This window comes from Musa acuminata, chromosome BXJ2-6 (genome assembly GCF_036884655.1).
Source record: "Musa acuminata AAA Group cultivar baxijiao chromosome BXJ2-6, Cavendish_Baxijiao_AAA, whole genome shotgun sequence".
Lineage (NCBI taxonomy): Eukaryota > Viridiplantae > Streptophyta > Magnoliopsida > Zingiberales > Musaceae > Musa > Musa acuminata.
The window spans coordinates 2,032,363-2,059,304 of record NC_088343.1 but is presented as its reverse complement, the minus strand read 5'-3'; the positions used below and the strand labels follow the sequence as shown (position 1 = coordinate 2,059,304).

General features: G+C 37.9%; 5 protein-coding genes across 5 annotated transcripts; 4 read left to right on the top strand and 1 right to left on the bottom strand.

Annotated features, from left to right (window-relative positions):
• The first annotated feature begins 6 nt into the window (after positions 1–6).
• Positions 7–3,608, top strand: LOC135614209 (GTP-binding nuclear protein Ran-3-like). The gene is made up of 8 exons (XM_065111322.1): positions 7–153; positions 248–317; positions 847–903; positions 986–1,103; positions 2,116–2,205; positions 2,300–2,479; positions 2,559–2,636; positions 3,319–3,608. The coding sequence occupies exons 1-8, from the start codon at positions 151–153 to the stop codon at positions 3,386–3,388; spliced, it is 666 nt and encodes a 221-aa protein (XP_064967394.1). The 5' UTR covers positions 7–150; the 3' UTR covers positions 3,389–3,608.
• Positions 3,609–4,891: 1,283 nt separating this feature from the next.
• LOC135613393 (uncharacterized) lies at positions 4,892–10,568 on the top strand. Its single transcript, XM_065110419.1, has 9 exons — positions 4,892–5,113; positions 5,202–5,319; positions 9,134–9,170; positions 9,287–9,356; positions 9,434–9,538; positions 9,633–9,783; positions 9,889–9,971; positions 10,072–10,165; positions 10,242–10,568. The coding sequence occupies exons 1-9, from the start codon at positions 5,041–5,043 to the stop codon at positions 10,327–10,329; spliced, it is 819 nt and encodes a 272-aa protein (XP_064966491.1). The 5' UTR covers positions 4,892–5,040; the 3' UTR covers positions 10,330–10,568.
• A 421-nt stretch (positions 10,569–10,989) lies between these two features.
• LOC135614206 (uncharacterized) lies at positions 10,990–17,230 on the bottom strand. Its single transcript, XM_065111318.1, has 8 exons — positions 17,152–17,230; positions 16,980–17,052; positions 16,781–16,899; positions 13,646–13,878; positions 13,075–13,157; positions 12,055–12,166; positions 11,620–11,694; positions 10,990–11,550 (listed from the first exon to the last, which is right to left on the bottom strand). Exons 4-8 carry the CDS (start codon positions 13,844–13,846, stop codon positions 11,371–11,373), a joined length of 651 nt encoding a protein of 216 aa, XP_064967390.1. The 5' UTR covers positions 13,847–13,878; positions 16,781–16,899; positions 16,980–17,052; positions 17,152–17,230; the 3' UTR covers positions 10,990–11,370.
• A 1,704-nt stretch (positions 17,231–18,934) lies between these two features.
• On the top strand, positions 18,935–21,886 carry LOC135614207 (IQ domain-containing protein IQM2-like). The gene is made up of 10 exons (XM_065111319.1): positions 18,935–19,016; positions 19,378–19,832; positions 19,916–20,030; positions 20,122–20,187; positions 20,267–20,355; positions 20,433–20,523; positions 20,602–20,748; positions 20,840–20,932; positions 21,018–21,119; positions 21,211–21,886. Exons 2-10 carry the CDS (start codon positions 19,417–19,419, stop codon positions 21,787–21,789), a joined length of 1,698 nt encoding a protein of 565 aa, XP_064967391.1. The 5' UTR covers positions 18,935–19,016; positions 19,378–19,416; the 3' UTR covers positions 21,790–21,886.
• An 831-nt stretch (positions 21,887–22,717) lies between these two features.
• On the top strand, positions 22,718–26,153 carry LOC135614208 (GTP-binding nuclear protein Ran1B-like). Its single transcript, XM_065111320.1, has 8 exons — positions 22,718–22,854; positions 22,948–23,017; positions 23,545–23,601; positions 23,683–23,800; positions 24,850–24,939; positions 25,034–25,213; positions 25,293–25,370; positions 25,963–26,153. The coding sequence occupies exons 1-8, from the start codon at positions 22,852–22,854 to the stop codon at positions 26,030–26,032; spliced, it is 666 nt and encodes a 221-aa protein (XP_064967392.1). The 5' UTR covers positions 22,718–22,851; the 3' UTR covers positions 26,033–26,153.
• The last annotated feature ends 789 nt before the right edge of the window (positions 26,154–26,942 follow it).

Sequence of the window (26,942 nt, the reverse complement as noted above, 5' to 3'; positions counted from 1 at the left end):
CCGAGAGAGTCGCGTTCAAATGAAGCCGAATGGGGTGGGAAACGGAAATCTGTGAACCGTTTAGGGTTTGGCGTCGCTGTTGAAATTTATATACGTCCGTTCTCCACATTTCGCTTTCGTTCTCGTACTTCCCCTTTTAGAAGTGTTCTTATGGTGGGTTTCAGATCCGTTTCCTCTGTTATTCTTCTATTAGCTGGAGACCTGTGGGGTATATGTTTGCCTTTCTGATCTCTGCTATCATTTTCAGGCATTGCCGAACCAGCAAACTGTCGATTACCCGAGCTTTAAACTCGTTCTCGTTGGTGATGGAGGAACTGGTGCAATTTCCTGTTCTTTGTCTCCTTTTATATATTTAACCCTTTGACTTTTGATTTATTGAGCACAAATGAGTTTCTTTGTACTTATTCTCATTGCTAGAACTGATGGTCTTTCTGCTTTAATCAATCGCATAGACATATCGGAACAAATTTAGCGTGTTCTTTTTTTAAATATTTTTATGCATGAAATTCCTGATTTTTTTTTGTCTTTTTCGAGCGACGTGGCTGGAATTTATTGTTAATCCTTTTGTTATCAATGGCTATTAAATTTGATGTATTTTTTGGTATTCGCTATTAGTTAATCACTGTGCATAACATTGATCAGATTATAAACTGGGACTTGAGAATTGGCAGGAATCTATCTCTCCCATTTGTTATAGTAATGCAACAAATAAACGTTCTTTTTGATTCATAGTCTTCGCTTCCCTTAACAGTGATCTTAAAATCTTGCATCTTTCTGAAAGAAGAAATTAATTCTTATATCTCTGCTTTTGTACTTAATCCTATGCTTTGCTTATGCTGTGCACAGGGAAAACTACCTTTGTGAAGAGGCATCTTACTGGTGAATTCGAGAAGAAGTATGAGCGTGAGTATCATGGCAAATCTTCAGACATTTCTTATTTGTTTTGGTTGCTGATTATGTATAAAATTGTCTTGGATTTTTTTAGCTACCATTGGTGTTGAGGTCCATCCGTTGGATTTCTTTACAAACTGTGGGAAGATCAGATTCTATTGCTGGGACACAGCTGGCCAAGAGAAATTTGGTGGTCTCAGGGATGGATACTAGTATGTCGTGGGCCCTTCTATTTTTAGTTTGATCGTAATGTGTTCACGGATGTGCTTTCTAGTCAATAGATGTATTGCACCTGTTGCTGTTTCTATTTTCTAAATGACAGATCTTATGGTATTTCTTTTATTAGTTAGCCCACTTTGAATGCTAAATTACTTCCTAATCTGTTAACTTAGCCCACATTGTACCCAATTCAGGTTCATTAGCCGATACAAAGACTTACAAATAATACTGTTGCTTATCTGACTATTTGGAAGCTCAGTTGTTTGTGGACTCTTTTCTTCTATAATCTATTTCAGATGGAGGAAAAATAAATTGTTAATGTAGAACTTTAAAGATTAATGAATAGGTACCATGATTTTGAGAAGGCACTAGTTGGGCATTCAAGTTACCCTGTGTCTTCGTCTATAAATAGTCAAGAATAAGAAGAGATTTTTTGCATGAGAAGAAGGCTAATTACATTTGAAACTACATAGATGTTACATTGTAACAACTTAAAATGCGGCACTTGGTCTTGTTTATTTGGACGTGATTGCAAAATTATTTGAGATCTCTTACATTATTGCTCTTGTGCAATCCAGATTAGTAGATGTATTGGAAATATGAATGTTTTGAATTTGTTATGGGAATTGATCATAATGCTAAGGATCATAAGTGGTCAAATAGAACTAAATATGTTGTAATACAAGCTACAATGTGAATAACCAATGAGATAGAGCAGAAAATGTTGTGATGCAATATTTTATGGGTGTCTGACTAGTAAGTTTTTGGATTATGGAAACTGTGTCCTCTCATTTAAGATGATGTATTGTGGTGTGACAAGGTTGCTAATTGGATTTTTTTATATAAATTTAAGATCATATTTTCTGTTATTGTTTGAGGATTGCACAAAATTGTTTGTCACCTTTTGGCTGCCAATATGATTAGTCACATTAATGATTTGCAGTAATTGTTATTGCATGGATTATTTTTGTCTTTATTTGACTGCTACAATTCATTTGTCGACAGCATTCATGGTCAATGTGCTATTATCATGTTCGATGTCACTGCCAGGTTAACCTACAAAAATGTCCCGACATGGCACCGGGATCTATGCAGGTCTTTTGACAAGACACTTTGAACTAAATGAGCACAAAATTCTCGTCACTTACAATTTAAAATGTGTAACTATCCTATTTGTCTCAAAAACCAGGGTCTGTGAGAATATTCCTATTGTTCTCTGTGGAAACAAGGTTGATGTGAAGAACAGGCAGGTTAAAGCAAAGCAAGTTACATTCCACAGGAAGAAGAACCTTCAATATTATGAGATTTCGGCAAAGAGCAATTACAACTTTGAGAAGCCCTTCCTTTATCTTGCTAGAAAACTTGCTGGGTAAATGCATGTTATTATGGTGTAAGGATTACATTGAGATAACTCTATAAGGTAAAACTGATGACAAATTCATTTGCAGGGACCAAAACCTTCACTTTGTCGAATCACCTGCTCTTGCGCCTCCAGAAGTCCAGATTGACCTTGCCGCACAGCAACAGTAAGTGCAGTTGATTATTTTATTATGACTCAAATCACTTTTTGAAATCTTAATTACATGTTTATCGGATTTGTTACTGGTTGTCACTTTCTGGATATGAGTCAGTCACATATATTCGTTCACATGTTTGGTTTTTGAATAGTCAATCTAAATTTCTTTTTTTTTTTTGGAGACTTGAGGGGTATCTTAACGGGGCACTTACCGAGATGACCATTTTAATGCATGTTGTACTTTTGATCAACGATGAGATGAATTTCTGTCATTAAATTGTTTATCTGAGTACAATTTGTATTGAGCATTCTAAAATGCTTTGTAGTTGTCGTAACTTTAAATTGCATATATAATTGCCTAAAAATTGTTAAGATCTATTTTATACCATATCTTACGTATAGTCAAATGACCTTATCCTTGTGTAGTATATGATTACTCTTTGTCTTTTTTTACCTAATCATCAATCTTATTAATGTATGCATATCTTGACCCATATCCCATGCCGTTAACTCTGTCACCTTATCACCGAGAACTGCCGTTAACATCTAAGCCAATTTTCAGCACTTATGTATTCATAGCAAGTTCAAGTCCCCACTGTGTCCATCTCTTCCTTATGCCACTTGACAATGGAGCTATTGAATGTATATGATAACATGGATCATCCATCTAACTTGCTATTTGTTTGTTCCAGACATGAAGCGGAGTTGGCTGCAGCTGCTGCGCAACCTCTTCCTGATGACGATGATGATTTATTTATTTGACTAGAAGATCCTACTCAAAAACCTTTATGCTGTGAGCAGTCCTTGTCTTGAATCATTTTGAGTTATTTTAACCATCCGCTTTTGAACTTGATTGATGAATTTGATTGACGAATTCAACAATCTTACATTTGATGTGGAGCAGATTGATTAGTCTCGTGCTAAGCGATCCATTTCTTTGATTGCTGAAATGACCAGTGTTAATTGTGCTTGCGGATTACAATCTCATGTTTATGCGTACGAAACGCTTCTCCTAATGTTTGATTTGCGTGCATCATTATTTAATATTCGTGTTGTTAATAAGATTGACATCTTTGAGAACGGTGTACAGAACGAAGTCTTCACCTTAAAATATATATATGTTTAGATTCATATCCCGCATTAAAAAATATAATCCTGAAATTTAAGATTCTAAAGATACTGACTTTAAAAATCTTAAAATATTTGTTAATCCCAATAATTAGATAATTCACGTCACGTAATTACTTATCACAGCAGATATCTGCCGAACAGTTATATATAACAGGAGATATCTGAACTGTTATATATACGTGAATTAGGGCACCCGATCACCAGTAGCATTAATCGTCTTGGTCTGGTCGGGTTAACATAATGGAGAACCCTATCGGTATTCTGATAAGATGCTGCTTCTGGATGGGGGCATCTCTCCCTCTTTTGGTGCGTCAGTAGCCAACGGAAGCCCGGCGGATGGCTTGCGCATCGCTCACACCCTAAACAGAGCACCGGCGGATGGCTTGCGCATCGCTCACACCCTAAACAGAGCGTCGGTCATTTCCATGGTAGTACATAAAGCCTACTGCACAGTGGTCGGTAGCTCACGCAGAGAAGCTGCTGCAGCTTCCTTTTCCCTCATCTTCCAAGACAAGACATGGATTCTACCTTTCACGCAAGGAAATTAATACGGAAGAGACAGAGGAGGAACATATTCCGAGCCCAGCATAAATTGCTCATCACTAGCAGCCGAACCAGGGTTTGACTTCTGCACCCCTGTTTTGATTGGAGGTTCTCTAAACGTTCGATTAAAAAGGAACTCTAAAAGTGAAGATCCTTTGCTAGAAAAGAAAATTCCCAAAATGAGAACTTTTCTCACGATCGTTTTATCTTGAGACAAGTGTTTGCGACGAGATGATAAGATAATTCTTGGATACTACTCTCGTAGGAAACACGAACAATGGAAGGGCGACTCTATCTATGGGTTATCTTATACGAGATATTATGCTGGGGCTGCTGCTGCTGCTGCTACTGATTCACCCCTCCACTTCGTCTCAGAAGCATTGATTCTCACGAGCAAATCCGCAGCATTACTACTTCCTTTTCTCCGTCCCGAGTTCGTATCGTATTGGCTCGTGCGAGAGAGCCGATGGTCTGCCCGTCTAGAGATTCTCTGCTTGCAAGAAAGAAAGCTTCAGTGCCTTTTCTGCTATGCTCGTTCTACCTTTCCCACTTGGGTGCTGCTTGTCCCTCTTTCTACTCCGATCTAATAGGCCTTTCCAAAAGAACTGCTCCGTAGCCGTGAGCCGCCCTGTGGTGGGATGCGGATTCCTGGTTTCCTCTACCATTCCACTAGCCACCAGTAGTTGCTATAAATACGGGTCAATGGAGTGGTTCTTCTTCACCGCTGGCGAGCCTGTTGCATGCAACATCACCAGCGCTCCCCGCACAGGACGGTGATCCAAATGTACCGCGGCGGCAGCTCGTACGCCTCCGGTTAGCCTTCGTCCGCTATGCTTTGTCTCGCTCCACAGCCTCGTCCGTGTTCTCTTCCACGTGCATAACGCATGCAAATCGAATGCAGGTTCGAGGAGTGCGACCAGGAGGCATGTCGACTACGGGAGGACTTACGTTGCCTGGCCGAAGGGCAGACATCGGGCCACCGTCGTCTGGCTTCACGGTTTAGGAGACAATGGCGCAAGGTACGTGCCGCAGCTCTCCTTTTGGCCGCATCTAATACAAATTAGAAGGTACTTTGGGAACGCAGGCATATAGAACATGATTTGATTTGATGATTTGATTCAGTTCTTAGATTATATGAATGTGTCTAATTAAATAAAATATATTATGAATACGATTAGATTTTAATTGTGATTATCGATAATGAAAGTTTTATTTAAAAGGTATGCATCATAAATTTAGATCAATTATTAATTTATTTCAAATTTTAACATTAATTTTTTTTACATAATAATATCATATCATGGTTTTTTTAGATATCTTTGGTAGCAATATTATTCAACGAGAATGGTATTAATCCTCTATAAATAATTTTGGATGAATAGTTCAACATTATATGAAAATTTTAAAATATTATTTTATTATAATGACACTTCATTGTATTCTTATAAATATCCATATATTTTTTGGATTATAAATGATTTGAGCATATGCAATTTACTGTTGAAAATTTAATGAAACAAATAATTTAGATGACTAATTGGAAAAACTATAAAAGACTCGGTTATGATAATTGCTAATAATATTTAGACTTTATTACAGTCTACAATTAGTGTGCTGAAATATTTTAAAATTTAATTTAAATTTGTTAATAATTCATTAGTTGACATATTAACGAAAGGACCGATTGATATTCAGTATAGAGAAATTCAAATTTATATTTTCAATATGGCTAATAAAACTATAGACTTAAGAATATTAAGCATGAGAATAGTTGAATTCTTTTTCATAAAATTTATTTTTGCATATGTTTCTTCTTAGTTTGACTCATTTAAAATTTATTATAATAAAATTAAGAGTTAGTTAAACTTAAATAAGCTGACTATTATATATTTTTAGAAAGAATTAAAATTAAAGTAGGAAAGACTCATAATATTTGAAGTACTACTCAAGGAGTGGTTAACAATAAAAAAAATTAAAGTATAAATTGTCTGAGTTTATAAATATTATTTAAACTTATAAAATCTTCACAGGAAAGAATTATTTGTACGGAAAGAAAGATTATGTGAAGAAAAACTATAAGGTTTGGTTTAAAACTGAATTGTATAAATCTGACTTTTGTATATTTCAAATTAAATATTACAGAAATCTTTTTCTAATACTTGGTATATTGATTATGATGCTTCAACATATGTTATCAATAATAAAGATTCATTTTAATATGAAAATCAAAAGAGAATAAAATATTCATAGTTATAAGCAAATATATTTAGGTGAAAGTGATAATAGTTTGTATTTATCGCCTATGCCTAAGATTTATTTGATAAATCTTGAGCATATATGATATAATCTTACAATTATAAAAATTTAAATTCTTTATCTAGAATTGTTAGGATATTATTTCTATCATAGTGGTTGCAATGGTTCAATAAAAGTTAACCTTTAAATTCTATATGATAGCATATACAAAATTAATATGAATCTTGAGTTTATAACGATCTTATAATCTAATATTAGATAAAATATAGTTTTATTAACTTTTTGAGATTATGTATGCTTATATCTACGGGTTACTTTTATTTTTTTTTTTTTTTAGTGAAGAAAGATATTTTATCATATTTATAGATAATATGTTAAGATATAATGTCTTATACTAAAAAAAGAGATAGAAATTTTGTGACTTCAAGGGGATCAACCTTCTTTTGATCGAGGGGAGTAACCTTCAAATTGGTCAAAAGCTTTGAATTATATTTAATTACTTAAAAAAGATAACCGAAGATATTACATATATATATAATTATTTAATCCCTAATCAGCTAAGACTAGGATTTCTAACAAAGGAAATAAATAAAACTAATAATCCTTAATTGGCTACATCAAAGGACTTTAACCATAATTAGAAAAAATAGATAGAAAAATAAAGATTAATATTAAATCTCTAAAATTAAAGACTCCTAACATTTTCTGTCTCTCCAAAATAGTCTTGTCCTCAAGGTTGAGCAACGATAAATTTTAAAAATTTCTCCTTTAATACTTTATAAGACTACCAAGTGACATCTTCGATTGGTAATTTAACTTATTGAATAAGTACATCAATGTCAGGATATCTATCACGTATCACAACACATCAATCAATTAAATAATATATTTTTATATTATTATTATTAAAAATTAATTTGGTGACATACTTTGAGGCTACTAATCGATTTTTATGACTGCGAAATTTTATCTTAAGACTTGGTATGATCGAACTCAATTGCCAAGTCGTTGAAGATACTTTGTAATATATTGTATTAGTCTTCTTCTCTAAACAAGTATTATTGTAACTCTATGTATTATGGTATAAAATACTTGATATTTATAGAAAAAAATTTAGAAACAACTAATGTTAATTAATAACTTGAGTTCTCCTATATTGATTATTGGTTTATTTACTTAAGATTTACAGTCTAATGTGTTTGAATGAACATGTTCTTATGATTCAGTTTGTGAGCAACCTATAAAAAATATGTTGATGAGTAGATATTATAATTGACATTCTTGCTTGTATACTTAAAGTTATTTATTTTTGTTATTATGTTCACACACACACACATATATATATATATATATATATATATATATATATATATATATATATATATATATATATATATTAGTTGAATATGATGATAGGATTATTTTGAGAAGATAAATTACAGAAGTCATTTTGGACTATATTAGAAAGGGTTAATAGTATTGTGATACATAAAAGAAAATATGATATTGATGAGACATAACCGTTGTGACTCACATTATTAGTTAAAATTAATATAGTATTATTATATTTGTTGAACTTATTGGTATGTTTTTTTTAATTCGCACACGCATAATTGATTTTAAAATTTTATAATCCAATTGAGTAAAATTATTTTTAAAAATAAAATTATTTATCTTTTTTTATTTTGAACCTTTTGTATCTTATTAATTAATTGGTCAAGTGGGAGAATGTTAGATTATGTGATCTTATCTAATTAAATAAGATATATTATAGATATGATTAAATTCTGATCATGGTTATCGGTCAATATAAAGGAAATCTATGGTAGGATTTTTTAGGAGATACCTTCATAGGAGAAATACTTCCAATTACTTATTCTAGCCCATCTGCTCTCACTTATAATTAGACAAAATTTTTTAGAGACTATATACATAAAAATTAAATATACTGATACTTGATATTATCAAGAGATTATAAATCTTCTTTAATCTCACCTCAACCATGTTAATCAATCAACGAGAGATTACAAATTTTTTTTCCTATTTTTAGCATTGTTTTACCTATATAGTCTTTGTATTCTTATAATCGAATCATGAGCGGAGAATGTCAATCCACTATTAGCGGGTGTGGGGAATAAATCTTTCTTTCGCCCCCGTCGAATCCATGCAAAATTCCAACATCATTTCTTTAGCCCTCGTCGACCTAATAAAACAAATCCAACGTCCCTATCTCTCTCTCTCTCTCTCTCTCTCTCTCTCTTATTTGGGGTTTATGACAAGTCGTGAATCAGAAGTAGTACAGGATGCTGATCGCTGTAATTAATCATTGTGATTCTTTGGGATGGTGTTGCTTTTCGATTGACGTTGTTGTCTTGAAGGTAACGCTCTGTTTCATGGCTAAAGTATTCTTGTCAGGCCATCGTGCTCATAGATTCGGTGGAATAACAATTCATCTGCTAGTATTGCAACCGAGTGTCGATGTTAAGCCATCGTCCTCATAGTTCTTAATGCAGTTCTTATGCAAACAACAATTCGGTAGTACGCATGAATTCACCTTCTTCTTCTGCTCTTGTTCAGCTGGTACCAGCTCCTGGAAACCCTTCCTCTGCCAAACGTAAGAGGTTATCCTTGTTGGGTTTTTAATGAATTTACCTCACTTGCTTACTAGTAATTTGGCACTTGTGTGAGAAATAGCTAATTCGAGCATGAACATGTGATGTGGCATTGCAGATCAAGTGGATATGTCCTACTGCTCCTACCCGACCTGTGTCTCTTTTTGGTGGATTTCCATGCGCAGCATGTAACTCTCAATGATCTGCTTACCGTCACTCCATCTTGACTGATCTTATATGACCTCCTCTGTTGTGTTCCACGCAGGGTTCGACATTGCGGACCCTTCACAGGATGGTCCTGATGACGCCGATGGATTGGAAGCTTCAGCAGCACATATCGCAAATCTTTTGTCGTCTGAGCCAGCTGATGGTATAGCTTTTGATGTTAGCATCGTTGTACTGCTGGTTAAGTATACTGACTCGACTGGGATTGATTCCTCCCTCCCTCCCTCCGATCGGTGCAGTAAAACTTGGAATCGGTGGGTTCAGTATGGGTGCCGCGACTGCCTTGTATTCTGCTTCTTGCTTCGCACATGGAAGATACGGAAATGGAGGCCGATATCCCATAAACCTCAGTGCAGTCGTTGGTCTCAGCGGCTGGCTTCCCTGTTCCAGGTCTGTTCCATCGCGAGTCAACGCAATCCTTGGATCTATTTTCTTCTTTATTATTGCTGTGTGTGAATCGGAGGCATAAGAGTACTTGGTCGTTCTTTCATCCAGGAGCTTGAAGACCAAGGTGGAAAGCTCACTGGAAGCTGCAAGGCGAGCTGCCTCCTTGCCACTTTTGCTCTGTCATGGAACAGGTACCGTACGTAGCATTTACCTCGTCGAGATTTTTGGATTTTTGATTTGATCCAAGGAGCGTTGAGCTTCTCTGTTATGTTCTTGCGCTGGTTATGGCAGGGGATGGAGTGGTTCCCTATAAACAGGGAGAAAGGTCTGCGGAGACGTTAAGGATGTCGGGGTTTCGAAATCTCAGGTTTGAGGCCTACAATGGGTATGTTTCTGCTGCAGTTTCTCGACCTTAGGCCAACTATCATGCTTTACTCAGATAGCGACTCGGAACAATGCAGACTCGAGCATTATACGATTCCGGAGGAAATGGATGCCGTCTGCAAGTGGATCACCGCGAGGATGCAGCTCGATGGGTCTCGCGCTTGACTCCGGAGATGCTGTGTTTGTGTTGTGATCGCATCGAGGCGTCGATGGAAGTGCATCTCAATAGTATATGTATGCGCTCCGGTACTTTTTCGCGACGACGTGTCCGTAGTGCCTGTGCTGTGCTGTGAGAGCTGCGTATGTATTGTGCTAGATTTGTTTCCCTATTTATCTGTCTTCCTATGAATGAATAGTTTGATTACTTTGGTTGCATTGTGTGGTAAGAGAGATGAGTTATCCTACGCTTTTCGTATTGCTGTGGTTTCCATATGCTTGTGCTACGTAGATATCTGATTAGATGATCAGAGTTTCAAAGTGAAACTGCAAACTAATAAATTTTGCTGACGCTGTTAGGACCTTCTGATTGTTATGTACAAAAGTTCAACGTAATGTAAAGTTGAATATAAAAAAGATCGTCGCGGGTGTTTGGCAGATGAAAAAACATTAATCGGAGGCAATGGCTATGGTGGGAGAGAGAGATGCAGGTGTCAACAGAGAATGGAGGTTATCTACCAATGATCATGCAGTAGTTCTATGTTCAGGCATGACAAGTCATGAAGAAGAAGAATACTTGACATATTATTCCGACAAGTAGCCTGCCTTTATGAGAAATCTATCATCGATACTGGGCCATATTTAGAGCAAAACGTGAATTCTCCAACATTTCAACCAATTCAACGTATTAGATTGCCAAGAAAGTTTACATAAAGACTAGTGAAGAATCAAGTTACAGGCCGCTACTTGTTTGGACAAACATGTAGCAAATTTTTATGATTATAATCTTGCTGTAGGCAACAAGCTTTCATAAAGCAGCTTTCCTCAAAGTTGCTCGGTTTGTTGCTTGGCATCGATCTAAAAGGGCAAAATTTTCAGCAGACCGACAGATTTGAAGTCTTGCATGTTGGGCATCATCATGGGAACAAACAGGATTTTGTTTCACCGCCCTGCATTTGCCACTAAAGCTTCAGTCTATCTCAAGTTAGGCCACAAGTGAAAAAGATGGCGAGTTGGGTTGACTATGCATGAAACTATAGACTTCGCTCCCTAATGGCCACCATCTTCATCACTCATGACATCACTCAAATCAGAACCATGAGCATCAGTGACGTCGCTGAGTCCTTCACTGCCTTCATCAGTCTCCATTGCGTCTTCAGATTCTTCACTATCACTGTTCTCATATATAATAGGTTGGTCTGCCCCTCCATCATCAGCTTCATCAGCAATCTGTTATTGGAATTGTGAATTTTATTCGGGCCAATTACAATACCTTAGCTGGAAAACCAAACAACTTACCCTAGGAAACAGGTGATCTAAACAGGATGATAGCTGCAAAGCTGATCCAAATGTTGAAATCCTTGAATCAATTAGCTGTAAGAGTAACATAATCAGTAATTGCACATGCAAAAAAAGAAAAAATAATGCACATTAAACTAGCACAAGTATTCTTCAGCTGTTTTAGATGATTTAGATGGAGCTCAGTGTCAGAATGCTAATGCCCACCATCACAACAGGCAAAACCCTACTGCAGAGAGAAGATTAAGCTGATGATAAGGCTATGATAAGATCTGACACCACAGAATTTTCATTTAAGAATTGGTCTGGAAGAGACTAGAGGTAGTAACCGGAAAACCTATCTAATCTCAGTCTTGGATATAGCCGGAAGAGGGTCAAGAGCTATAACATTATAATCTCGGGTACCGGATGAGGTAGTAAAGAATTCATGATTACCTGGTATAAAGAATTGAGAATGCAGATGGATGATTCCTGTGATATTATACTGCTTGCTTGTTGACAAAGCAAGATTCTTATCCACGGAAGTGCACAAACCAATACGGCACCCCTGTGACAGGAGACAAAGCAAGATTAAGGGAAGTACGTATTTCATAATGCCAGACAAACACAAGCCAGAATCTCTTTCAGAAATTCCATTCATTCTACCCACCAGTATAGAATCCACTAAAGAAAACATTAAAAATCAATAAGTTTTAGATGTAGTATGTACTATCATCTTAATAATCATCTAGAGAAGTTTCATACTGAAAGATAGAAGCTAGGTTACAACTTAATAAGCATCTAGAGAAGTTTAATACGAAAAACCATTCTGTGAGCCTTTGTGCCTATTAGCAGAAAAATATCATTCTAGGTGAGAACCATTGAAAGGGAAAGAGAGATTAAGTGACCATCTTTTATAATGATTTGAATTTTTTTAACCTCTTATGGAATATGGTATCAGATGTGCCTTCTACAAAAAAGCTAGGATAGCAAGTTCTACCGATTCCAATTTTCCTAAGTGACGTGCAAAATGTAAAACGAGGTAGTAGTAATAAAACAAAACTTAGGTCCATTTAATTACCAAGAAAGGACTTGACAACAACATCCAATGCCTCATCAAATTTTTTCACAAAGATGCTGAGAGATCCTAAAGTATGTTGACAAAAGTCAGGACATATCCTCGGATGGTGCAAGAAACGAAAAAGTACATCAACTGCTGAGTCTTTTAGACCAAATCAAAAGATGAAAGAAAAAAACAAGTGAAATATAATATTTCAAAAAACCCACTTAACCTCTTCCATTTCACATTACGTATTTCTTCTTAGTCGAATATGTCAGGTGGTTTGGTGCTAGAGAAAAAATGTTGTATCGGTTGGTCGATTAATGATTTTAGTTAGAATCTAACAGCACAAGATCTCAGTTGGACAACTGTATCAATATTTGGAGACAACAATCTTTGAGGAGTAACAAATCTACCTTGACTCGGCCATGAATAGAAGGCACTTCAGAAGCTTGACAACATTAGCTGGATTCAGGAGCGCTATTGACTTTGCAATAACCTGCAAGTAGGTACCATATTGAGAAAACCATAAGACCAAAGCAGAAGAAAATGGGTGTATTCAATAAACTGATGGTGGTATATATGTCAATAAAATGGGGACAGTGTTATGATACCTTGATGTTAAAAACACGTCTAGACATTCTCAACCCAAGGATATCAAGACTAGTAGAATAAGAATGGGTGTGTAGAACTCGGAGGAAAACCTATTCTAAAAGTACAGAGAAGTCAAGAGAAAATCCTTCAACAATTCAAATTCTGAGTTGAGTCCAACATCACTTCAATCTTTTACAACTCAAAAAGACCAAATTCAGGACTTTCCACCATCTGACACAGCTTATCAAAATTTGACAATTAAGATAGCATAAAGTTTGAAAACCCAGGTTTAGACTACAAAAATGCTGATATGCTGTTGACTACACAAATGATCAGCAGAAGGTGAGTGCCTACTAAATGAACAGGTAATAATGAAAACAAAATAAAACAAACCTTTTCATCCCTTGTATATAAACAGTCCAATAGTAATGCCTGATCTTCAGCATGTAGGGCTTGCCTCAACAAAATATGCAATGAATCTGCCCTTGGGAGCTCAACAGTGACAGCTGGCTCTGGTATAGCTTTGGTATCTAATTTCTCATCATTAAGCATGTCTAAGCTTGAAAGCTTTTCCTCCATGGTAGGTTCATCCATGTTAAATTCTCTATCCTGCTTATGTTTTATCTCTGCAAGTACATACACATGAATGACCAAATCAGAGAGCGGATTAGGAAACTGCTATGAGCAAAATTTTACAAGATTACGAGAGTGAGAAAGTAAAATGGCTTCCTGAAATAATTAGATCAAAAGAACTATCCAAATCACTACAAATGAGCATACCACCATGACTACGCAATTTCATGATGCCACATTAGAGGTTCAGTGTCCAATATCCACAGAGGAAAATTCAACTTTCCAACACCAAAGGGAGGTTTAGTTGTGAACATTTCTTAATTTCAAAAAGATAAAGAAAAAAGGTAGTCTCTAAACTAAAGAGTGAAAAACCATTAGGCTTGTTACTCGGATGCATGGGGCACGCACATGTGCAACAACATAGATCAACTCTGTGATGTTCAACAGCAATTCATGCTCGAATAACCAATGAATGCCAATGGAAATGGAAAGCCTGACCGATAGAGAATATGAAATCGCAGATAAAAATCTAGAAAGCATGGTTGTGATACAAAAATAAGAGGTGAAATAAAACTTAACATGAGTGTAAAGATACTTTCCACATATGCAGAGGACAATCAAATTAAAATGGTTCTACTAACAACAAGATTTCCACTATCCAACTTAGAGAGCAGGAGAGAGAGAAGGTGGAAAAGGGGAGGGCAAGTGAACAAGAGAGGTCTTTCTAGTGTCATCGGCAACAGCTACATTGGCAGCAACCCAGACTACAGGGGGAGGAGGCAAGGTTGGCAGTGAAAGGATAGGTTTCTGAGCAACAGGTTTCAAAGGGACTGATCAAACAACACATCTTGAGCAGGTGACCTTGGAGAAACCATGGGTCACTAAGTTGGGCATGATCGAACAATACATCTCAATAAAAAATGATGAAAAAATACAATAAAAACTTCAAATTCTAAGAATTATAAGTTGTATTTGATCTCAAAGTCTGGAGACCAATCCTTTTAGGCTATCCCATTTATCTTAAAGGTCCCCGTCAATGACTGACCATTACAAGGATGAAGAGGAGCTTTTAAATATATTGGACAAAAAAGAAGAGCATGTACAACTAATGCTCATCGCGGCAGCACATAGATCTAAAAAACATGGAGGTGGTTTCAAATTCTTGTGGGATTCTTGGATGTCTTAGATCAGCTAACAAGTTGTTTCAACAGGCATCAAGCTTTTCCCAGGTACATGGATGCGCTCCAAGTTTCATTCTCCCTGACACAGGCCTTCAGATAAGGTTCAGAAGCCATTGCGCATGTAACCAGCCTTTGTTCTTTGTACACCATGATCTGATCTGAAATCCAATCTGAGATTGGATCAGCTTCATTTACTGGCACTCACCATTATAAAAAGGGCAACCCCGGTGCAAAAGGCACCAGCTAATGCGGGGTTCGGGAAAAGCCAATGCATACAACCTTACCTCTATATTGAGATAACCTGTTTTGGATTCTCAAATTCTAGTCTCCTAGATCATAATGGAGCAACCTTATCATTCAACTCAATGAAAAAAATAATTGCTATGTCTTTATATGAATTCATAAACATTTAAAGATACATACACTAACACCAACAACAATAATAAGCTTTAAGGTCCTAATTATAAAAGTTCAAGTAAATGAATCCCTTCTCACCATTGAACTTTAATGAGGAAAATATGACCAGTCAAAGTAAGAGCTCCCTCCTTACAACAAAACCCTCTCACACAATTAATAATAATAATTAAAATATGAAAATATTTATGACCAAAAATTGTCACATTCAACCCTCCTTATTTTGGACTTTGGATTAAGGTAAACAAAATTAATCATAAACATGTATAAGCAGAAGTAAATATGTAAACAAATGTATGCCAAAATCGTCGAACAAAAGATAGATATGATCATTTTCAATATCTTGACAACTTTTTATGAAATATTAGTACATCTTGGTCAGTACGGTTGGCATGTACCAGTACCTCTGATCATCTAGGTCTCAGCAAAAACTAATATAATTCATATCAATTACGAAACAATCGAACCAAATATATATATATATATATATATATATATATATATATATATATATATATATATATATATATATATATATATATTCTTCTCAATTGCAGTATGGAAAGCTTTATATTTGTAGTTCGACCAAGAAACCACAGAACACATTGTTATTTCTACAATGAAGGCACTCGACATGAAGGATATAGAAGGTGCAAGAAATCTTCTGAGAATATCAATTCAGATACTTCTAGTGCGGGATGTTAGTAGCATTATTCTAAAACCTATCCTTCCATCGTGGATCTTGCCACTACCATTGTAGTTGTTGCCCCGACACCAAGAAGCCCTCCCCCTCTCCCTTCTTCTCTTTCTCTCAAAGTTGGATTGTGGAAATCTTGTTTCATAGTAGCATAGTTTGATGTTTTAGATACTGAGACCATATTGTTACCCAACAATACCTTTTGTTAAGATTTGAAAAACAACATAATGGGAGGCACGTACATGGTCCATGTTGCCAATCCGATAGGCCACTGGACCAGTATTCACTGCCTGGTATGTGCTGAACTGGATAAAGCATAGAACCATGATTAGTAGAACCCTTCAAATTAGATTGCCATGTACGTGTGTGGGTATTTCCTTTACCCTCATGTTAAATGTCATTTGATATCATACGTGTGCTACAACCAAGGTTTGCAATACTGCTTGGTATAATACAGTTGGAGCAGTATTCACTGGGAATGAACACTTATCAATAAGCATACCAGGGTAAACGAAGTGGTACGAACGGTACAGGGTACCACCTAGTATAAGACTTCTACAGCCAGTTTTTTTTTCAGGTTTTTAGGTTTTTTTTTCTCGAAACTCGATATGTATTGGATTACCACACTCGGTAAAGAAATTGCGAACCTTGAATACAACTAACCTCTTGAATATTTTGGTTTGATTTGACAGTAAATTATCTCTGCAAGAGTCACGAAGAATGACACCAATCTGCGACGGAGCCAGTCCCTTGTTGGAAAACTTGCAAATGCTTTCCTCCACCTAAGAGAGATCAAGCACATCAACACGCTTCAACCAAAAACACTCCGACAGAAGGAAATAACAAAGAGGAGATGGCTCACTTCTGAAGCGAAGATCTTAAGCCAACTCGGCGGAGTCCTATTGTACGGCAGCACCGACGAGGATATACCCTTTCTGCAGTTCACATCACGGAGATTGAAGATCCCAGCACACAAAAAAAGAAATCGAAAAATATCAACCGGGACGAGATGCGGCGTGGAGAATGAGGATTGCCTGCGACTGTGAAGACGACCCACGGGGGCGGCGACGGCGGCAGAGAAGCTTGGGTGGAATCGAAGCGCAGAAGAAACCCTAAGCCGGCAGAGAGTGCGTTCAGGGCTTCGTAGCGATGCTTATATACAGGTGGTGGTGGATCTCATTTGACCGAAAATGCCCTCGAGACCGCCTATCAGCCGTTCAATACGCTCTGACGGACGTGCTTGAACTTGATGATCTCGATCGATGAACGAACCATTAGATTGGGGGCTCTCAAGTACGGTCTGCGCCGATGAACCCAACGAGCTGCAAGAATCGGATCGAAAAGTGGACTAGTAATTGGTCCGGAGCGGCCGGTCCGAGTTGTGTCCAAAAAAAATCAAAATGAACCGATTGGTTCAGTCAATTTCTTAGATTAAGCCAAAAATATTATGAAAAATGGTATCATATATATTTTTTGTTATTACTATATTTTATGGTAAAAATATTATGATGCATCAATTAGAAATGGATTGGTAAAATAAATTTCTTTTATATTTCCGAGGATATGATTCTATTGCGAGACATGTGAGATCTTCATCTTAAAATTATTCTACCTAAGCAAAAGTGAGTTCAATAATTAATTAATTAATTAATTAATTATTATTATTATCATCATCATTTTTATTACTCTAATTGTCGAAAAAAATCTTTTGGTCGTACATTATGCATCGCTAGTGATATGATTTATTTGGAATAAAAATATTAAATGGTACAAATGTAATGTTTATGATCCTTCCTGTTAGCACAACCAATTCGTCTCATATGATCGGAATCTTGTGCCGAGTCATGCAAGACGCTCCGACTCAGGAGATGGCTGACTCGGAGGAGAGGATACACCGTCGGATGTTCGAGTTCCTCTCCGTAAAGGTTTCGACGACTCGGTCACCGATACACGAACGCCGTGTACCTCTATCGCCAACAAATCACTATTGTCCCAATAGACAAAGGAAGAGCAGCTCGGGTCGGTCGATGCTTGAGACCGTACGATACAGACGTCTTCGACGGAAAAGCGACATCAAACGATAGACAAATGCTGGTGGCGTATCTTATGTTCTGCCTTCGTCCAATGGACGACCGACAAGCCGGCACACACACTTTTATCTACGACGATGGACGCACCATCTCCTGCGCTTTGTCTTCCATGGCGAAGGTGAGAGCCACCTTCCTCTGTGTCGGTCGCATGGCCGTCTTATGCTCCAACACTGGGCCATGTGGTGTGGGAGGACAGTTGGCCGTGACGGTGGTGCAGTTGATGCCTCCATTTTTATTGAGCTCCCTCTGTCTCGTGCGTGCCTAAACAATGTGCGAAGCGGGGCAGAGAGACACATAAACGGCTGAGCAGCGAGTTGGCTCGGAGGTGTCATATCATATCATGACAGCAGTTTCAACCACGGTTGGAGTAGTGCCCCTTAAGATGTTTGAATTAATGACGGTGAGACATAATCTTTTGGGGAGGAGACCGATCGCAAGCAAACTGCGGGCTAAATAATTCATATGAATTGCCTTAAAATATCCATGCATGTCGCGATCGTTCGCCCTCCTCCCTTCCTCGAGATGGAGTCAAAAAAGTAGAGTGAGAAGAGTCAACCTTAGAAAAAGTCATCAGCTTTTCTCTGTCCTCGAAACAAACAAAACAAGTGCGTCCACGGTTTGATTCTTGGTACGTGTCGCTGGAACTATGGATTTCTTCCCTGTCATCCCACCGTCACCTCCCTTACCTATATAAGCATGTCACCTCAAAATTCCATCGCTCTGTGTTCTTCGTTCTCTCTCTCTCTCTCTCTCTCTATATGTATATATATCAAGCTTTTGTGGGCTTCCCGCAGGCAGAAGAGGCAAAGGTGTGGTTGCCGTGCATGTTCTGTTGTTTCAAGTATTTTTTTGTTTTTAGCAGGACTTGTACTCTTTCATCGTTTATCTTGTTCCTGAATCCAAATCCTTTCTTATCTTTTGGATCTGAGATTTACCGACTGCAAGCTGATGTTTTTATTGATTCGGTTCTTCCGCTCATTTTCTTAAGTGGAGTTTCTAAGTCTAATTATAAATGAAGGAGATGTCTTTTCTCTTGTGACTTCATTGATCTACAGGAGGTTCACTCATGTACATCTACTTATGTGACTCATTCTTTGTTGAAATTAGTTTGAGCTTTCTTCGATCTACGGTGATCTTGACCGGATGTGTCTTTCAATCATTGCTGTGCAGGAAGAAAATTGATAGGTAATTACTCTGTTCCAACTCGACATGCCAATATCATTTTCGTTCCCAGAAGTTGATGATGATGCCAAGGATGAAAGCTCAAAAGCCATTCTCACTGTCAATGTGAGGTCAGCCCTGAGGTCTTTGAGCTTCAAGGGTCGAGATGCCAATCCTTCCACTGTCAAAACTCTGCAGCTGGGCAAGTTAGTAGTCAAAGGATCCCTGAGCTTCAACAACAGAAGGCAGATTCGCCCTTACCTCTTTGAAACGATGATCTCGCTAGTGAATCCTGCCACCGAAGACGACAACTCGAAAAGTTCAGATGAGCCCGCAGTTTCAAGGTTTACTGTTTTGAAGGACAGGCCGAAGCATGAAGCTGCTGTGAAGTTGCAGAAAGTCTACAAAAGCTTTCGTACAAGAAGGCAGCTTGCAGATTGTGCTGTCATCGTAGAGCAGCAATGGTATGACGTATAGCATACGTATCTTATCTTCGTATAGCATAGACAACTAATATGCTTTCCTTTTCCCTGCTTGCTTTAACTAGGTGGAAATTGATAGACTTTGCACTGCTCAAGCTGAGTTCTGTGTCGTTTTTCAACATTGAGAAAGAAGAATCAGCTGTTTCTCGATGGTCGAGAGCAAGAACCAGAGCTGCCAAGGTAAATTACTTCTCTCTGCAATCAAACTACCAATGCCGTGATTATCTTCCGATCGTGTGATGTCGAGCATGCATCCATGCTTGATTTGCAGGTTGGCAAGGGGTTATCAAAGGACCAAAAAGCTCAAAAACTTGCCTTGCAACATTGGCTAGAAGCGGTAAGTCTGGTAGATCCAAGATTCATATCTCTCTCCAATCTCCATTTGTCATATTTGTCAGTTTATTGGCAATCAACAGATTGATCCTCGACATCGCTATGGTCACAATCTCCATTTCTACTATGACTATTGGCTCCACAGTGAAAGCAGGCAGCCCTTCTTCTACTGGTACGTTTGCAGAGTCCCGTTTCCTTGATGGCTTCTAATAACAGCTCATCGAGAAGTCACCATTTCTGACTCATCAGGCTTGATGTGGGAGAAGGAAAGGAGATCAATCTTGAATCAAAGTGCACGAGATTAAAGCTTCAGCGGCAGTGCATAAAGTATCTTGGACCCGTAAGCACTATAAATGCTTCTTCCATGAAATTTATGCGGAATGTAGCATATGAAACAAAATCTTGTGATATATTTCAGAGAGAAAGAGAGGCCTATGAAGTTGTAGTCAAGGATGGGAAGTTCATTTACAAGCTGAGCAGTGTACTTCTGCACACTTCTGAGGTTCCCAAAGATTCAAAGTGGATCTTTGTTTTAAGCACATCAAAGAATCTATACGTTGGTCAGGTAAACATCCTCATCCTTCCATACTATACCAAAAGATTAAATTTTGCTGTCTTTTAGAGTAGCCTAATGTATAATCTATTCGCTACCGCAGAAGAAAAGAGGCACATTTCAGCATTCTAGTTTTCTCGCTGGAGGAGCTACGTCTGCTGCAGGAAGATTAGTAGTGGAGAATGGGGTTCTTAAGGTACGAAGATAATTCAGTAGGACAATTTGAACTTTGTCGAAGTCATATCTGTCTACGAGTATGCTCATTTCATAGCATTTGGCAGGCCGTGTGGCCTCACAGTGGGCACTACCAACCCACAGAAGAGAATTTCGAGGAGTTCATGAGCTTTCTTCAAGAAATCGGCATCGATCTAATTGATGTTAGGGTGAGCACATCACTCGTCGATCACAGTGAGATTGTTCCCTTTAAGATTCCAGTATGATACCTTGGAACCACATCTTTTTGCATTTATACAGAGAAGTCCCACCGAAGGCGATGATTTGCCCTGGAGAGGTCACAGAAGCAGCTATTCCGACATAAACTTGCCTGATGACATCACCATCGACCCTCAACCTGAAGAACAATTGTCTCATGCATCTACTGGAGAGATAAGCAACGATGCAAGAACCGGCTCTTCGAATGACGACCTGCAGCGCAAGGGAGTCCTCAGGGACACCGAAGAAGAAGCAGGCGAGGAGACAAATAAGCCGAGAGAGTCAAAGAGTATCAGTTCGGAGGAAGAAAAACCTGAAGGATGCGAACGAGACTTCTCTGACGCTGCACAACAAAAGGAGGAAGAAACATCCATACCGTCGGAGCTGATCCTTCGAAGGATCGACTCAAAGAAAGGGCTGAAGTCGTATCAGCTGGGGAAGCAGCTATCCTTCAAGTGGGCAACAGGCACAGGGCCGCGGATCGCCTGCGTGAGGGACTATCCACCCGAGCTTCAGTGCCGTGCTCTCGAACAAGTAAATCTGTCGCCACGAACTGCTGCGACTTCTAGATTTGCGTCTCCTCGTACTACAGCCAGCCAAAGCCCAAAGATGTCAAACTGAGCAGTTGACTTCGTAGAGAGATCAGGCGTATTCATTTCCTAGGCATCGTAGAGGAATTCTTTATTCAAAATGTATCGACTTTTGATAGATCAACAGAAGCCAAAAAAATACCATCCGTTTATACAGATGCTGCTTCGGTGTGAATTGACGTCTGGGTCGATACAATGATAATTCAAGAAAAGAGCACCGGTAGGTGTTACCATGGGACGTGAGATCGTCCGCCGTCGCTGGCGAAGCGTGAGAGATTAGGAGGAATGGAAGGAGTGGCTCAGCGGGGAGCGTCTCCTCACCTCCACCTGTCTTCGGCGCCGCTCGGCTGCAAACCACGCATCGCCGTCGTTATCCAGATCGATTTAATCGGGGTCTCGCGTGGGGTACACCAGGAGCTGTGTCAGCCAGGACCGGGCATACGGTAACGAAGAACCTTCCGTGATGGGAGACCACGTTCTTGACTCCTCTGGTTCAAGCACGAATCTTAAATCCGTCAATTGGTTGTTTACTCTGTCGTGCATATCAACGAACCGCGGACGCGGATCACACCAAGCGTCTAACAGAGGATCCGAAACCCTCCCCTTGAGGAACAATGGCCTCAAGCACGCATCTTAAGTCCGTGAATCAAGTAATTCGTGAATCTTAAAAATCAGCGACCGTTGGATCACATGCAACGCATAATGGATCGGAAATCCTCCCCGAAAACAAGTTAAGATCTGTCCATTGAGAACGAGTTATGATTCGTGTTCGAACGCAACCGCCGTGATCACATGTGACCCACCTTTTTGAAACGATAGAGATGATTGCACGTGGACGCGACCGTCCGTGCAAAAGAAAATGAGTAGGACAAGAATAGGTGGACGTACGTCTCTCGGATTAAATACTTTTTCATCACAGCGGTACGATCAAAGAATCCGACGGGCGAGAGTGTCCCGTTCAAATGAAGCCGAATGGGGTGGGAAACGGAAATCTGTGAACCGTTTAGGGTTTGACTTCGCTTTTGAAATCTACAGCGGCCAGTTCTCCACATTTCGCTTTCGTGCTCGTCCTTCCGCTTTGAGAAGTGATCTTATGGTGGGTTTCCGATCCGTTTCCTCTGTTATTCTTCTATTAGCTGGAGACTGGGGGGTATATGTTTGCATTTCTGATCTCTGCTATCATTTGCAGGCATTGTCTAACCAGCCAACTGTCGATTTCCCGAGCTTTAAACTCGTTCTCGTTGGTGATGGAGGAACTGGTGAAATTTCCTGTTCTCTGTCTCCTTTTATATATTTTCCCCTTTGCCTTTTGATTTATTGAGCACAAATGAGGTCCTTTGTACTTATTGTCATTGCTAGAAATGATGGTCTTTCTGCTTTAATCAGTCGCATAGACATATCGGAACTCGTTTTCGTGTTCTTTTTTTAAATATTTTTCTGCATGAAATTCCTGATGTTTTTGTCTTTTTCGAGCGACGTGGCTGGAATTTATTGTTAATCCTGTTGTTATGAGTGCCTATTAAATTTGATGTATTTTTTTGTATTCGCTTTTAGTTAATCACTGTGTATAACATTGATCAGATTATAAACTGGGACTCGATAATTAGCAGGAATCTATCTCTCCCATTTGTTGATAGTAATGAAACACATAAATGTTCTTTTTGATTCATAGTCTTCGCTTCCCTTAACACTGATATCAAAATCTTGCATCTTTCTGTAAGAAACAATTGATTCTTATATCTCTGCTTTTGCACGTAATCCTATGGTTTGCTTATGCTATGCACAGGGAAAACTACTTTTGTGAAGAGGCATCTTACTGGTGAATTTGAGAAGAAGTATGAGCGTGAGTATCATGGCAAATTTTCAGACGTTCTTATTTGTTTTGGCTGTTGATTATGTATAAAAATGTCTTGGATTATTTTAGCTACCATTGGTGTTGAGGTCCATCCGTTGGATTTCTTTACAAACTGTGGGAAGATCAGATTCAATTGCTGGGACACAGCTGGCCAAGAGAAATTTGGTGGTCTCAGGGATGGATACTAGTATGTCGTGGGCCCTTCTATGTTTAGTTTGATCGTAATGCGTTCACGGATGTGCTTTCTAAGTCAATAGCTGTCTTGCACTCGTTGCTGTTTCTATTTTCAAAAAGACAGATCTTATGGTATTTCTTTTATTAGTTAGCCCACGTTGAATGCTCAATTACTTCCTAAGCTGTTAGCTTAGCCCACATTGTTTAAACTTTAAAGTGCCCAATTCTGGTTCATTAGCCGATACAAAGACTTACAAATAGTACTGTTACTTTTGTGATGCACGACTTTTCTGACTATTTGGAAGCTCAGTTATTTGTGCTGGATAGTTATAATGTGTGTTTTGGAGTAACATCATTTTCTTCAACTTTTTGTGGGCTCCTTTCTTCTAAAATCTATTTGAGATGGAGGAAAAATAAATTGTTAATGTAGAACTTTAAAGATTAATGAATAGGTACCATGATTTTGAGAAGGCAATAGGGGACACAGGTCTTGGTCTATGATAGTCGAGAATAAGAAGAGAATTTTTGCATGAGCAGAAGGCTAATTAAGTTTGACATCACATAGATGTGACATCATTGCAAAATTATTTGAGATCTCTTACATTATTGCTTATGTGCAAACCAGATTAACAGAAGCATTGGAAATCAGTTAATGTTTTGAATTTTTTATGGGAATTGATCATAATGCCAAGGATCATTAGTAGTCAAATAGAATTAAATACGTTGTAATACAAGCTACAATGTGAATAACCAATTATATAGAGCAGAATATGTTTTTGGATTATGCAATATTTTATGGGGGTCGACTAGTAAGTTTTTGGATTATGGAAACTGTGTCCTCTCATTTAAGATGATATATTGTGGTGTGGCAAGGTTGCTTATTGGATTTTTTATATAAATTTAAGTTCATATTTTTTTTGTTATTGTTTGGGGATTGCACAAAATTGTTTGTCTCTTTTTATCTGCCAATATGATAGTAAATCACGTCCATGATTTTCAGTAATTGTCATTGCAAGGATTATTTTTGTCTTTCTTTGACTGCTACAATTCATTTGTCCACAGCATTAATGGTCAATGTGCTATTATCATGTTTGATGTCACCGCCAGGTTAACATACAAAAATGTTCCGACATGGCATCGGGATCTATGCAGGTCTTTTGACAAGACACTTTGAACTAAATGAGCACAAAATTCTCCTTAGTTACACTTTAAAATGTCTAACTATCCTATTTGTCTCAAAAACCAGGGTCTGTGAGAATGTTCCTATTGTTCTCTGTGGAAACAAGGTTGATGTGAAGAACAGGCAGGTCAAAGCAAAGCAAGTTACATTCCACAGGAAGAAGAACCTTCAATACTATGAGATTTCAGCAAAGAGCAATTATAACTTTGAGAAGCCCTTCCTTTATCTTGCTAGAAAACTTGCTGGGTAAATGCATGTTATTATGGTGTAAGGATTACATTGAGATATCCCTATAAGGTAAAACTGATGACAAATTCATTTGCAGGGACCAAAACCTTCACTTTGTGGAATCACCTGCTCTTGCGCCTCCGGAAGTCCAGATTGACCTTGCCGCCCAGCAACAGTAAGTGCAGTTGATTATTTATTATGGCTCAAATCACTTTTTGAAATCTTAATTAGATGTTTATCGGATTTGTTACTGGTTGTCACTTTCTGGATGAGTCAGTTGCATATAATATTCGTTCACATGTTTGGTTTTTGAATAGTCATTCTAAATTTCTTATTTTGTTTTTGGAGACTTTAGGGGTATCTGATAGGGGTACATACCGAGATGATGATTTTAATGCATATTGTACTTTTGATCAACCATTAGATGAATTTCTGTCATTAAAATGTTTATCTTAGTATAATTTGTATTGAGCATTCTAAAATGCTTTGTAGTTGTCATAACTTTAAATTGCATATATAATTGCCTAAAAATTGTTAAGTTCTATTTTATATCATATAATTGCCTAAAAATCGTTAACTCTGGTACCGAGAACTGCAGTTAGAAAAAAGTGACATGAACATCTAAGCCATTTTTCTGCACTTTAGTGTTCATGGCAAGTTCAAGGCCCCACTGTGTCCATCTCTTCCTTATGCCACTTGACAATGAAGCTATCGAATGTATATGATAACATGGATCATCCATCTAACTTGGTATTTGTATGTTCCAGGCACGAAGCAGAGCTGGCTGCAGCTGCTGCCCAACCTCTTCCTGATGACGATGATGATTTATTTGATTAGAAGATCCTACTGAAAACCTTTATGCTGTGAGCAGTCCTTGTCTTGAACCATTTGAGTTATTTTAACCGTGAGTAGATGAACTTTTGAACTTCTGATTGATGAATCCAACAAATCTTACATTTGATGTGGAGCAATAAACTGATGGTGACATATACGCCAATAAATTGGTGGCAGAGTTATGATTCCTTGATGTTAAAAACACGTCTAGACATTCTCAACCCAAAGATATCAATACTAGTAGAATTTGAATGGGTATGCAGAACTCAGAGGTAAACCTATTTTGAAGGTACACAAATGATCAGCAGAAGGTGAGTGCCTGCTAAATGAACAGGTAATAATGAAAACAAAAGAAAACAAACCTTTTCATCCCTTGTATATAGACAGTCCAATAGTAATAATGCATGATCTTCTGCATGTAGGGCTTGCCTGAACAAAATATGCAAGGAGCTCAACAGTAGCAGCTGGCTCTGGTATGGCTCTGCTATCTAATCTCTCATCATTAAGCATGTCTAAGCTTGAATGCTTTTCCTCCATAGTAGGTTCGTCCATGTTAAAGTCTCTATCTGATTTATTGTTCCTAATAAAATAGCTCACAGAAACATACAAGTCCAATAAATTTGGGTTCAAGAATGTAGGTTTGAGAGAAAATAGAATATTAAAAACTCAATCGTCACACTTGACATTGACAAATCTATGATCTCCAATAAAAAAAAAAGAAAGTGAGAAGCCCTTAAGACAGTTCATAGCATTTAGATCGAAATTAGATACTCATACGGAAGAACATAACTATTATATTTAACATGAACTATATTGAGATAATTACCAATATGTTCTATCCAGAGGGTTAGATTATGCAAAAAGATATCATGAATATCGAGCCCTAGTAAATTTAGGAGATAATTATTTCTTA